The sequence below is a fragment of the Indicator indicator genome, chromosome 1, assembly GCF_027791375.1.
Source record: "Indicator indicator isolate 239-I01 chromosome 1, UM_Iind_1.1, whole genome shotgun sequence".
Lineage (NCBI taxonomy): Eukaryota > Metazoa > Chordata > Aves > Piciformes > Indicatoridae > Indicator > Indicator indicator.
Genome location: NC_072010.1, coordinates 15,145,938 through 15,160,405, shown reverse-complemented (window position 1 = coordinate 15,160,405; position 14,468 = coordinate 15,145,938). Strand labels below are relative to the sequence as shown.

At 38.2% G+C, this 14,468-nt stretch overlaps 1 protein-coding gene across 4 annotated transcripts in view; it reads right to left on the bottom strand.

Moving 5' to 3' along the window:
* The window catches only part of YAP1 (Yes1 associated transcriptional regulator), a 93,785-nt gene that overhangs the window by 32,528 nt on the left and 46,789 nt on the right, over positions 1-14,468 (bottom strand). For all 4 annotated transcript variants that reach the window (XM_054381605.1, XM_054381612.1, XM_054381620.1 and 1 more), the window contains exon 3: positions 7,051-7,166. In XM_054381605.1, the coding sequence (XP_054237580.1) occupies positions 7,051-7,166 (116 nt within the window). The remainder of the gene's footprint in view (positions 1-7,050; positions 7,167-14,468) is intronic.

The window sequence follows — 14,468 nt, the reverse complement described above, 5'->3', positions numbered from 1 at the left end:
ATGAGCAGGAAGGCGTAAGCAAGGAAATCCACATTTAGGAACTGATAAAAAGGAGTTAGGTGATGGTGGTCTGGATTCCATAGTTAATGTCTGAACACAGAGTCGAGGTGCGTTTTCCTTATGTTCCAAATAGCAGCTTTTGAGAAAACCACCTTTCATCAATATACAGTTCATAAACCACTTATTCCCACCTCTGTATTTTGCTTAGATTGAAAACTATTTTTTAAGTTACATTAATCTCATCTGTCAGGTGCTTTACAAATGCATGCATTTTTATACTCATGTATGGGCTTTTAAAAGTACCTATATTCAATATAGAAGATCTTGTCTGTATTTCTTTAAGTACAATTGAAAGATGATATAGCAAAAGATCAATTACAAATGTTAAGAATGTAAAAGAAATTAGAATAAGAACTGCTGCAGGAAGCCATTATATTTCAATCTCTCCTTCCACTCTTCCTCAGTGTAGTATCATAATACATTAGCAAAAGCCATCTGGCTGGTTAGAATTGGACTAACAGACTGTTCTGTATAATGTAAGATACGTTAAGTATGAACTAACATCGTAATTTCACAAGAGTCAGATATACACACAAAAACATGTGTATGTATCTGGTACACGCCTGAAGTACCTACTGTAGCCACACTCAAACTACATTAGCTCTGCCTGTGATTTTATCCTGAAGTTGTACTCCTGTTGAAGAATTCTTTGCCTAAGGCTGGGGTGAGGGTGGAGGGGGCAGAAGATTTGTTTCCTTAATCTCAAAACATGTTATTGGGAAAATGTCAAAAAGAGTAAAATAATCATTTAATTGCATTATGATAATATCCAAAGTCATAAAGCCAGGTCAAGAATTTCTTACTATAGCTTCTGATGATCTGCAAACTACCTTTCCAATTTAAACTTTTTCATTTTGGCTCAGAAAACTGTGCTTTTCTCTAGCAACCTCAAAACATCATTAGAGCTACAGGGTTTAGAGTGAGGAAAACCAGTGTTCTAATCACTGGATATTTTCTTCCCATTCCTAACACTCACAAGCTTTAAATGCCACACACAAGTAACAAGTGGAATCAGAGGCTAGTGAAGAGAATGAGCAAGGAAGAATTACAAAATTCCCAAACTTTTATAAAATCTAATAACCACAGGGCTTCGATGCAGAACTGCAATCTCAAGTGCAAAGAACCCTGTACTTTGCTACCATACCCAAAGACCAGCCTGGGGTACAGGAGTACAGCAACGTGTCCCACATCATCCATGTACAGAAACCAATAAGGAGTCAAAACCGTTCCTTGACTGCTAAGCCAACATGCTGGCCATGTTGGCAGATCTTATCACTACCATTCTCCTCAGAGTCCTTCTAAGTTTTGCATCCCTTGAGACTAAACTCATCAAGAAATTATCTTTTGAACTGCAAAGACAAAAAACTCTACTGGCTCTAGAAAACAAACAAACAGACAAACAACAAAATGAGACTTGAGGTGTCAGTCCTGCTGAACACTGAGTAAAGCATACGCTGGTCCAGCATGCTCTTCTGTAGTAAATAAGAGCAAAATGCCTTTGAAGCAGGATGCCAGGAATTGACCAGTCCACCTACCTGGTGGAACAATACTGCTTACGACATTCAGTGATCTGATGAGTACCATCTTACTAAAGACACACCTAAACAAGTCTCTCGTTTTTCTAAATGAAATGCACAGCTGTGGATAGGACAGGAAAGATCTGCCCGCTCACCTGTCTTGTCATAGTAGCAAGTTTTCCTTGCTAAGAGCCACCAAGGGCGGCAGAAACATTATTTTTCTCTCTAGAAACTTTTGGCATTAATTGTGATGTTACTTTCTTCCTTGGCCAGTAACTGGTCTTGTGTTTCTGATGTCATCCCTACATGTTGAAATGGTGGTTCAAAAAAAGTACTTTTTTTTTTTGTGAGCCGTTGTGAAACCAGAAGACTGTCATGTCTGTTTTTGTAACTGGCAGTCTGACATACACTGTATTACAGACACGTAACAGGGAAAAATGGAAAACCATGGTTAAGAACATCGGGGCATCTAGGACAATTCCCTGTAATTGCATGTCACTGTGTCCCCCAAAAAGCTTAATAGGAACAGAACCGTAGCTAAGTGCCGCAAAGTACATAAACTATATTGCTGCTTTTCAGGCCTTCTCACTAAAATTTCTATAGTTACTGTAGCCTGTGTTGCACAAAAGCCAGACATTCTGGGACCATTTAGCCCAGGCACCTAGCCTAGGGTGATGGATCCATCTTGTTGCTGAAAGCAGCACATTCAGTGCCTGTCAGACTCTATAAACTTTTAAATAAAGCACTGAATACACATAGAGACCCAAAAAGTATGGTGGCTATGAATAGACAGTTTGCCTCCAAGTAACTCAGATGATTTCATGAGCCAGATTCTGTCTACTTATCAGTGCCAAAGGATCTCTCTTAGAAGTATTTTTTCAGTCTCCCTTTGAACCTTTGCAAACACTTATCACCAACAATATACACCTGCAGCGTTGTCTCTTACTAAGTCTGTTTTGTTCCTGAACACAATCACAACCATAAGCTTAAAATTCTATCAAAATATTTGCACAGGGAGAGACAACCCTTCTAGGGAGCTCACCATTTATGTGGTACTTTTAAAGATAAGGTCATCAAAAAGTTAGATTCCAGTTTCCAAATGTAAGCCATTCTTACAGAACTACTGATAAGGCATACTTCTGCAACTAAGTATTTATACAATGTTGTAACTTAACATAAACATGTAATTTTAAAAGTCTTTGTGCATGTCTCTCGTGCATGTCTCCGTTTTTTTGTGAATTTCTACTTCCTCATACACCATGAAATGCAGAGTCTTGAATGCAAAGCACAGCTCCCTGCTCTGTATCTAGATATTAAAAGAATACACCTAGATGACCTAGGAACTGGAACATCTGTTTCATGAGCAGAAATCATCTTCACCTGATACACTGATCTCTAGGAACATTCCTAATCTTTCTCTGTGAAAGCTGAAATGTTTCCCTTTAATCCCTATCACTCTGATTCCAAAGCTGTTTTAAACGATCGAAGTCTACAAAATTTACTTGAACTCCATCTTTATTCTGTGAAATCAATAAAATTTACAAAAAGACATTAGCAAAAAAGGGGCGTTTTTTGCAGTTGAAGAAGGAAATTAACATTATTGTCATCCAGATAGTAAGAAACTTGTTTCCCAACAGCTTATATGTAGTGTTGACTGTACACAAAGCAGAATAAGTGGTTACACAGAGCAGAAATCTGCAAATGAAGTGAACAAGAATTTAAGAGCTAGAACTTGTTTTAGTTACTGGCATATTCCTCCTTATCCTCCCATCCCCCAAGGAGGAAAAAAAATCCTCAAGAGTTATGAATATGAGTGTCCATTTTCCTACCAATCATTTAACATGGCACTATGGCCCTACTCCAAGTGGCAATGGAATTACACTAGGTCTACAGACTTTCACCAGAAAACCAAAACTGCAATGTAACAGGGAAGACAAACGAGGACAAAGATAGGTGATCCACTCCAAAGCTAGTTATCTGATGTCTATGCACAAGCAGAAAAGGATAAAGTAAGCAGTGTTGTCAAACATGATTCAGGAAGTAAAAGTATCTGAAGAATGGAAGAATGTAAATACAATTATTATCCCATCTCCATTGCATCAAGCATAATTGTTGAAGAAAGGCACTGACTGCTTTCAAATGTGTAACTTCACCTCAGTAAGAAATGTACAGGAGAGGTCATTCAGAAGAACAACAAACCATTATTACTACTTATTTTTCCCCCCTTAAATCAAGAAAAGAATGGTTAGAAACACAAAATCAGAGCAGTCAGGCCTAATTTTTACATATGTTGTACGTTTAGAAGTAACAGGATTGTTTTCCTTCCATTATTGATGGGAAGATGCAACACTACTTCACAGACTAACCAACAAACGTCATCTGCATGAGCAGTTTCTCTGCATACATATACCCCAAAACATTTTAGTTGGTTACATGCAGTAGCAAGCTAAGCTCAACAAGACTGAAACGAAAAATATATCAAAGAACCAAAATGAGTAGAAAAAAAATCCTCACTTTTCACATACTGACGACTTCCTGTAAAGGAAGTATGCTAACTAGCATAAAATAGTTTGTTCACAAAATCATTGCCTCCACCCTTGCCACACCTTCTAGTTTTCCTTTCTTCTCATTTTCCCTGAGTTCTACTTATCCCGTTTATGCAGAAAATGCAACAGGATTATCTTCAATTTCAGTAGCTCTCAAGAGTTCTGTTCTCTCCCTCCTTTCTTCAATTTGTTTTCCTGTTCTTAATTCTAGCTAATAGCTAAAATTCTAACTGGCTGAATTGATAAAGCTTCTAATGGCTTTCAAGACAGGCCTAAAAATCTTCTTACATTTCAGTGCAGCAGCTTTACTCACAAGCTCCTGTAGCAGTCTGTAATTAAAGATACTAAATCTAGGACAGCAGATTCTGATTAAGCACTACAATTAAATGAGTGCTATACAAGAATGAACCATATAGAAAGGAAAACATTCTCCCTTGTGGAATTTTGGACATTTTTTTGCAAGTCAGTGACCTCCAGCTGTCACAATACTTACACTTAGGTTCTCCCAGTGTCTTTCACGAAAGACTCTGAAAGGACTAGGGCATGATTCATTGCCAGCAATATTTCAAAACAGGAAACTTCTGTCTTAAAGGTCTCAACTTTATTTCCCAGTGCTTGATGATGAATATCCAAATTAGAAAATTAAGTAGTCTTATATTTGTGATGTTAGCACTCAGATTAAGCTCCACTGTGCTGAAGTGGTAGGTTTCTTGATTTTTCCATTTGTCTCAAAGACTCTTTACAGGGCCACCAAGGAAGCGTAAGTTACCACAAACTCAGTAGTAAAAAGTAACAGAACCAGATACAAGACTTTAGTCAAAACAAATATACATTTAAAGTTAGTACATAAAGATTTGCCAAATCAGGTATCAGAAACAGAATCATATCCAAATAAATGCAGGTTCAGTATTACTTAATTCAAAACAGACTTTGGTTAAATGCAACTAAGTTAAGGGCAAGCAGGTGCATCCAAAGAGCCAGTTCCAAGTCACACTACCTCAACTGATTTAAGCTTATAAAAAAGCAATGCTACATAAACACGCAATGTATACACAGAAGTTATGATTTCTTCATGCACTTTATCAAATTCAGAGCACTGAGGGAAAATGATTTTACAAGATTTTCAGTTCCTATTCAATAAAGTATCATCTGTGAACTGAAAAACAAATGTTCAATGAACTCGTATTCAAATAAGCAACTTCTCAAGTAATAAGAAAACCCATTTTAACATCTCTTATTTATTGCATGAGCACTTGCTCACACATCAGTCAATTACATGCCAATTTTGATCTTCTTCTAAAGGTAGTCCTCATGCACTTATTGCTTGATTCTCTCTTAGATTTTTACCCCTTACAAATAACCAGCTCTCTTTTTTTTTTTTTTTAGCTAAGGACTCTTCATTTCTAAGTACATAAAGTGAATCCCACTTCACTAATCAAAACTTTTTGCTATTAATTCTTGGTACAATGGAAGGTTTGAGGAATTATCTTAAAACATAGAATTCTATCAATATTCAAACACCAAGCAAGCATGTAGTTTTGGCATACATAGGATGAGCCAAAAAGGTGAAACAGACCAAAGGAACAGATCATGTTGGATGAGGCTTTGAGCAACCTTGTGTAGTAGGATGTGTCCCTGCCTATGGCAGGGGGGCCTGGAACTAGATGTTTAAGGTCCCTTCTAACTTACACCATTCTATGATACTAAATCTTTCCTATCTCCTCTTCTTTTTCCCCCAGAAATGTCCCTGCAAAAATATCGTCTCTATTGCTGCAGGTTTTCCAAGATATATTTACAGTAAAAACAATCACAGTTATTATATTTTCACATCAGAGACAGAGATCTTAATTGCTCTGAATCATGACTTCCTGAACTTCAACAGGCCTCTCATTGGTTTCAGGATAATCTAGCCTCCTAGTGCAGCCAGCATAGTATTTGATTTGCTTCCCCCCTAACGCTCAGTCATGAACACATAGTTTGGTCATGCCTGTTAATCTTTGGGTATTGTCTGCAGCATATGAATTACAGAATGAAACAAAGCTGTCTAAGTGGACAACAAAAAGCAGCAACGGAGAATAACCTTTCTGAAATACAGAACAGCACACATAAACAAAATACAACCAGACTGTGAGAAAATAAATAAAACATGAACCTCAGTGACGTACAGAAGGTGGCAAAGAGCACAGCAGTAAAACTAGCACAAGAGAAGTCTTAAAACATATAGCAGATTCTATAGCAAGAACAAGCACACTTTACTGCTGTCTAACGAAGGCCCTCCCAGGCTAGCTGAAAAACAATCCTATATTCCAGGAAAAGGTATCAGGCTTCCTCAGCTAGAGGAATAATTATCACGATACAGGAATTTGGAAATAACAGGAAAATGAGAGGAAAACCAAAACATCTCTGCTCCAAACAACAATTTCCAGGTGTTTGCTTTATCCATTAAAGGAAAACAGGAAAAAATGAGATGTTTCTAACAAATGTAGGAAATGCAAATTAATGGGAGTATACAAAGCTTAGTAAGTGAGCAAGAGGAGGCAGAAGAACACTGCAGAAGCACGACAGTTTTAATGTAAATTGACACTTAGCGGAAATTCTAGTCTTCATGAATTGAATTACATTTTCAATCAGAAGACACTAAGAAAAAAAAGTTATGCTTCTTCAAATGTTTTAATAATCCACTTGAAAAAATAAAAACATAAACCAAAGAACTACATTAAATCTTCTGTTGACATCATAAATATTAAACAAATTCTCTTACCTCACATACCAGGTTCTTGCTTGATGCATCAGACATCAACAAATTTAAAGCTTAAATCCAGGACAACTAAGACAGCTGTGAAATTTGTATTTCCTCCTCCACAACTCAAATAGCTTGCAGTATCTTCATACATATCATCTTATTCATAAATACCAATTTTACTTACCAGATGCTGAGTTCATGATGTTCTGCTGCACAGAAGGACTGGTGGGTGCTGTAACATTCATCTGCGAAAGCATGGCCTTCCTAGGATCTTGCCATGTTGTTGTCTGATCGATGTGACTACAACAAAAGAAAGTGAGAGTTAGAACTGAGTCATGCATTCACAACAATGACCTGCTAAGCATAGAAAGTTTAACAACAAAAAGTTAAGCCTGTCCACAACAACTACATTAAACACCAAGCAAGAACCATTTGGATTCTCTCCAAACATCAGACTCTGTAAGATTATCAAACCCTTACTCTGGCCACCAACACTTTCCCAACAACGTGAAACTCTGAAATTCTGGAATCTCAAGTACAGTCCAGGAACTTGGCATGATGAGTTCATATTCATTGCTTAGGGAATATCTCTGCTATGAAGAAAGGCTGAGAAAGCTGGGGTTATTCATCCTGGAGAAAAGAAGGGTGTATGGACACCTTCATGTGACCTTTCAGTACTCAAAAAAGACTGTAAGTAAGATGGGGAACAGATATTTTAGCAGGCCTAGTTGTGACAGGACAGTAAGAAATGGTTTTAAACCAAAAGAGAGTAGATTTAGACTAGGTATATGGACAAAACCTTTTACAACGGTGGAGAAACACTACCAGAGAGGTAGTAGAGGTTTCATCCCTGGCAACATTTCAGGTCAGACGGAGCCAGGCTCTGACCAATCTGACCTAGTGAAACATGTCCCTGCTCACTGCAGGCGGGTTGGACTACATGACCATTAAAGGTCCCCCTCCAATGCAAACTATTCTATGATTGTCTTTCAAGAAGGCAATCTAAGTTAACTAGCTCAAATACGTTAGAAGAGATGAATCTCAGACTTTATGTATTTGCATAATCACAACATCCAAGATCTCTGGTCATAAATTAAGACCTCATCTTAGGTCAAACTGTATGAGCAGAACAGAGTATTATTTGCTCCGTGCCCTAAGCAACTAATGGCTATGCCTACAAACTTACTAATAAAAATCTTGACTCCAATTATTAACTGGTTTTAACATATTTTCTGATGTTCAAAAAGTAGTCATCGCTCCCCCCCCCTCCCCCCCGTACTAGATTTCATAACTACTTCATCATGCCAAAAAAGTGAGAATGAATAGATACAAATCCAGAATATCACAAAATGGGGCAGTAGTTACCAAAACAAATTACTTACGTAGAATTATTTATTAGATTCTGATCATTGAAGGGAGTTTCTGTTATAAGGCAGAAGGTATGCAGTAGTGGCTTTTAAAAAAAAGGTTTAAAATATGTCTATTTTACCTTCTTTAAATATGCACACAACAAATTCCAGGTCAAGGAGTTACATGCACACTGCAGCTAGGTCACAAAATAGTCAGGAATGTTATTTGTACAAAAATGTAACAGTAAACAAAACTCTACTTTGTCTTCATGTGGCAAATACTGTCAGTTTCCCTTTGTGTACAGGAAACCTCCTGTTACTACAGCATTAATTAAAATGGTGTCACTGCCATGTTAGCTTCCACAACACAGTTCATTTAATGCAGTTACTATTAAGCACCCTGTGTCTTTGGTTGTACATTTTCCAATATTCAGCTCCACTGAGAAACACACTACACAGAGTAAGATTTCTTTATTTTCTTTTTAGCCTATTTATTTATAAAACAGGGCAAAACATAGTAAAGATTGGACTACACATAAACCTTCATATTGGAGAACATTTTTCACTTTTCTGGTGGTCAATTTTGCAAAGCAATAAAAACAGGTGAAGATAATAGAGATGTAAAAACACTGCACAGTAATGCTTCACAGGCCATGTGTTTAAACTACAGTACCAGCATGTGCTGTCCCTCCCCTCTCTTTCTGATTTGTTATATTTGCTCAGCTCAGTTCTGGGAACAGTGGAAACTGGTAAAACACCACTGCGTCCATGGTAACACATTCATTTATGTCCATTTAATTTCTATAAAAATCCATGTAGCACTGTGAACTTATAAAATATGTACCAAAGGTACGCATTTTACGGCCTTTGTTTTTATATACCATTTGACTGTAGAGTAAGAAATAGAAGGAAAAATTTGTCTCACTGTGTTACAGAGCCATTTTTGCAGTCAACTGGAGAAGCACACTGAAACAACTTTTTTTTTTCCTAACAAATCTAAATATGGGATAGACAACTGGACTATCAAGAAGCAATTTTTAAGTACCTCCAATCCTGAGCACAAGGACAACATTGTCAATTGCTCAAGGCTGTTCAAGACACAAGGCATAGTTAATGTTCGTATGGAGCTGTTAGTACGGATGGCTATTTTAGGCAGCAGCAGCTTCCAACCTTTCCCTAGCTGAGTATTGCCTGAGAAAAGGCAGCATGTTCCTTACTTAACCAACTAAACTCCGATCAGTAGTCTTCTTACAGAAGCACAGAAGAAAAGTCTCAAAGTAAGCAGACTGATTACATTAAAATAATACTAATCGTAAGGCTGGTTCAATAAGGCAAATTCTTCCCCCCCCACCTCCCATCCCCTCAGCTCTGTGCCTCCTCACCTAGGCATCCATTTTCCCCACACCTTCCCTCAAAACCTTTCTCTTTAACCTCCACCAAATCACACTACTTACATGCAAATCTTACTTGCTCCATATCCTGACGTTTGGAATGCTGCATACTAAGAAAAAAATCTTTCCCTGTTTTGAATAGCAGTGCAGAAAAGGTCTAAATGGACAAAACAAGACACCGATAACTCATTTCGTTATCTTTTGCTGCATTAAACGATTTTTTCCATAGTAGCTGCGTTACATGACAGCTTTCCCAATCCTTATATTCCGTATCTTCTACTTCACCATGACCGAAGTCATATCTTGGTAAAGCATTACTGTCAACCTAATTAAAAAAAAAAAAAAGGCAAACTATATCAAACAATGAAACCTATAAACGACTCATCATATTTAGTACAGTACTGTTGAATTAAACTGAAATTCTCCCTACTCATGAACTAGAATCACAGCTTTATACCATGTGCACAGAACAAAATGAGTGAAATACTCTCAGAATTATACCCAACATCTCTGGGGCAATCAAGGAATCTAAGACTTTCTATTTTATAAAATAAATTCTCAAATCCAACATCTAGCTATCTGACCCCATCTATTATTGTTCATTTATATCTGTGTGAAGCAAATCTTTGTTAAATTGGACAAATGTTGTATAAACTAAGGAAATCAACTTAGACTGTACCATAAATGTAGGTCTATGGCAACAGGCTTTAGAAAAACAAATCTAAACCAGATAGAACATGATAAACATTTGTTAGCAAACTTCTGTCAGTTCTGGTACCAAGAAGAGTGACTGTTCCAAGCTATTCCACCCCCTACCCTCCAACAAAAGGCACTTTCAAAGTACTATGCGTTATGGCGAGAATCAAGCTGTCTCTCCCTACACATTGTCAAGTTTTAATCATATATCAATTATTCACATATTCAGCGGAACAACTTTAAAGAAAGAAAAATGTTCTCATTTTATGTACACAAAGTATATTTCTGCAGTTACTAAGAATCAGAATTTCTAATTGAAAGGAATCTTTATTAGCATGAAACACTACCATAAGCCTGAATATTTGTCAAAGTAAATTTCTACCCTAATTTTAAAGAATTTGTTTGGGCTTGGGATTTTTTGGGGTGTTGGGCTTATTGGTTTGCTGAAGTTTTTCTGAGGGGTCGAGATTTGGATTTTGATTCATTGATTAGCTTTTGGCATATTTTAAAGCACAACAGAAAAGCAGACCCAAGGGCAAAAAATATCATATTTGTTACTTTTTATTGAAAATAATCTTTAGATTACAATAGACTAATAAAATAAAACCATTCCTAAAAACTGATCTGCCTTTGCACACTGTGATACACCTTCACATTTGTACTCCAGTTGCTGCACTGAAAAGACATGAACTGTGTTATGAAAGCCGTGTCAGCACATGCAAAGGACACTCAAAACCTTACTTAAATTCTTCAAGAAAAGCTTATCTAGAAGTCTGCAGGTTTGACATTCCGTAGTATTTATGTTGGTAGGCACACTTTTCAAGGTATGTTGAGGACTTCAACAGTATAAGAGAATTCTCAATCATGATAAAACAATGATTTTTTTTTCTTCCTCTTTTTTACCTTTATTAGCATAAAGTCACCTCACATACGGTGCAAATCTCTTACATCATTGGCGATGAGAACTTTCCTTTCACAATTATCATCACAGAATCATCATAGAATGGCTTAGGTTGGAAAGGACCTCAGAGATCATCTCCTCCAACTTCCTTGGCATAGACAGGGAGGCCTCCTAACTAGACTTGGTTGCTCAAGGCCTCATCCAACCTGGTCTAGAACATGTCCAAGGAGAGGGTATCCACAACCCCTCTCGGCAACCTACTCTAGATTTTCACTACTCGTGCACTGAAGAACTTATTCCCAAGATCTAGTGTAAACCTACTCTCCCTCAGCTTAAAACCATTCCCCCTTGCCCCATCACTAAACACTCATGAAAAGTCCCTTTCTGGCCTTCCTGTAAGGGGCTATAGGTAGAAAAGATATTTTCAGAGAGGATGTTATTAACATAATAAGGTCAGAAATTGCCAGATTATATTACTAAAATGTGTAACAGAAATGTGCCATTAGGAAGAAGTGCAAAAGACAGTGAAAAGGTATTTTAATTTTAGGTACCAATTAAACATATATGAAATTTCTACAATGGCAACAAATCTGAAGAGGTCTGATCCATGTATAAAAGGCTACAGACACCCATTTTGGTTTGTGTTTGGACATAATTCTTCATAAAAGGATGTCTTAGCAAAACAGTCACAAACACACATAAAGGCAAGTTGCTCTTCAGTATAAAAGTATCACCCTACAAATCTACATAAGCATCTCTCAATCTCTCACCTTGCTATGTAGACAACTTTGATATCTGTGAGGAAATTATTTCCAGTCTGTAATGAAACTGAGATGACCAACTTGGATTTGGGTTTTCAGATTTTTGGGATTGGTTTAGGAATTCACTGGAAATCCTTTTTTTAATTAAAAGCAGAACAAACCCACAAACCACTGACAACATCATGACAGACCTATGAAAACTGTTGGCTTGGCGTTGCGTACTTTTTGTATTGAGGACAGATAGAAAAGTCCCTATGTAACACAAGCAAGCGTACAAATGAAGCTCAACCTAATTGTTTTCTAAACTTTGTATGAAATCTCAAATTTTCATTACTTCCCAAACATGAACTTCTCCACTAACAAGCACGACACCTTTGATTCTGTTTTGCATTAAATGACTGCATTTTTCCTTTGTCTCCCTAATCAGCTGGTTGCCTCAATCCACAAAACATGTGATTTTCTGAAATATTTTCCTTTTTTCTTTTTCACTTAAGAACTTTAAAAAAACAGATGAATCATGACCAGTATAAGAGTTGCCTCATAAATGACATTGCTGAATTATTTTAGCTGTTTCGCCAGTATATTTTACTACATCAAGATTTGATTTATAGATACTGAATGTTAGTTCTCTTGCCAGTGCCAGGAGAAACGGAGTATTTCTGCTCTTGAAACATCCATAAATTGTCTCCAGAAAAAAATAAAGTCAACTTCAAACAAAGCTGTTTGCCAAATCTTACACAAACTTGTCCTGTGCATAGGCAGTGTAGGCTACCTGCAAGATACCCACCCATCATTCTAGGTCTGACCACAGGGAGCTCTGAAAGTCACAATATCAACAAAGAACAGTTCTGGATGCAAATTCCTAAGAAGTGGGGCTATAGCTAGAAAGCCAAGATCTATCTGATATGGCAGATGGGCTAGGTGACCCCACAGGTGAATTTTCCACCATTTGCTTTAGAAATAGGATGAAAGAAGTAGTTTAGGATAGAAACAGCTTCAGCATTGAATCATAGAGGTTGGAAGGCACCTCTGGAGATCATATAGTCCAGTCCTGCTACTAATGCAGGCATGCCTGCATCAGGTAGGTTTTGAAAATCTGCACAAGCTCTCTGGGCAGTGTGTTCATGTTCTGTCACCCTCAAAGTAAGGAAGTTTTACACTAAGTTTGTGAACCATACCGTGTTCTAGTTTGTATCCATGGTTTCTTGTCCTATCCCTGGCCACCACTGAAAGGAGCCTAGCACCATCCTCATGACCTCCATCCTGTAGATATTTATATGCATTTGTAAGATTCCCTCTCAGCCCTTTTTCAGGCTAAAGAGCCCCAGATCTCTCAACCTCTCCTTGAGAGATGCTTCAGTCTCCTCATCATCCTCATAGCCTTCCTCTGGATCCGTTCCAAAAGTTTCCTGTCCCTCTTAAACTGGGGAGACCAGAACTGGTCACAATACCACAGATATGGTCTCATTAGGACAGAATATAGGGAGAGGAGAACCTCCTTGAGCTGATGGCCACACTCTTAATGTACCGCAGAACACTTGTCCACTAACACTACAAGGTCTTTCTCCACAGAGCTGCTTTGCAGCACGTCAACCCCTAACCTGTATTGACACATGCAGTCCCCAGGTGCAAGACTCTACACTTGCCCCTGTTGAGCTTCATAAGGGTCACCTCTGTCCAACTCTCCAGCCTGTCCAGGTCTCAGTGAACTGCAGCACAACCTTCTGGCATGTCAGCTACTCCTCCCAGTTTTGTATCATCAGCAAACCTGCTGACAGTGCACTCTGTTCCTTCATCCAGGTCATTGATGAATATGTTGAATGAAACTGGCCCCAGTACTGACCCCTAGGGAACACCACTAGCCACAGGCCTCCAACTAGATGCTGCATCATTGATTACAACCTTCTGTGCTCTGTCATTCAGCCAGTTCTCAATCTACTTCACTGTTCACTCATCTAACCCCTACTTCCTAAGCTTACCTATGCGAATGTTCTGGATGACAGTGTCAAAAGCCTTGCTAAAGTCAAGGCAGAAAATATCCATTGTTCTCCCCTCATCTACCCAGCTGGTCACACCATCATAGAAGACTATCAGATTGGTTAGGCATGATTTCCCCTTTGTGGATCCATTTTGGCTACTCCTGATCATCTTCTTTGTCTCCACATGCTTAGAGATGACATCCAGAATGAGCTGTTCCATCCCCTTTCCAGAGATGAAACTGAGGCTCACTGGCTTGTAGTTTCCTGGGTTCTCTTTCTTGCCCTTTTCGGAGTGACATTGGCTTCCTTCCAGTCCTCAGGCACCTCTCCTGTTCTCCATGACCTTTCAAAAATGATGCAGAGTCACTTAGCAATCACATCAGCCAGTTACTTCAGCACTTGTGGGTGTATCCCATGGATTTGTGGAGGTCCAGCTTATCTCTAACCCAGTCCTCATTGACTAAGAGAGAGTGCCTTCCTCTTGTACCTCTAGGGTGGTCTGGGACTCCTGAGGGACTTAGTACT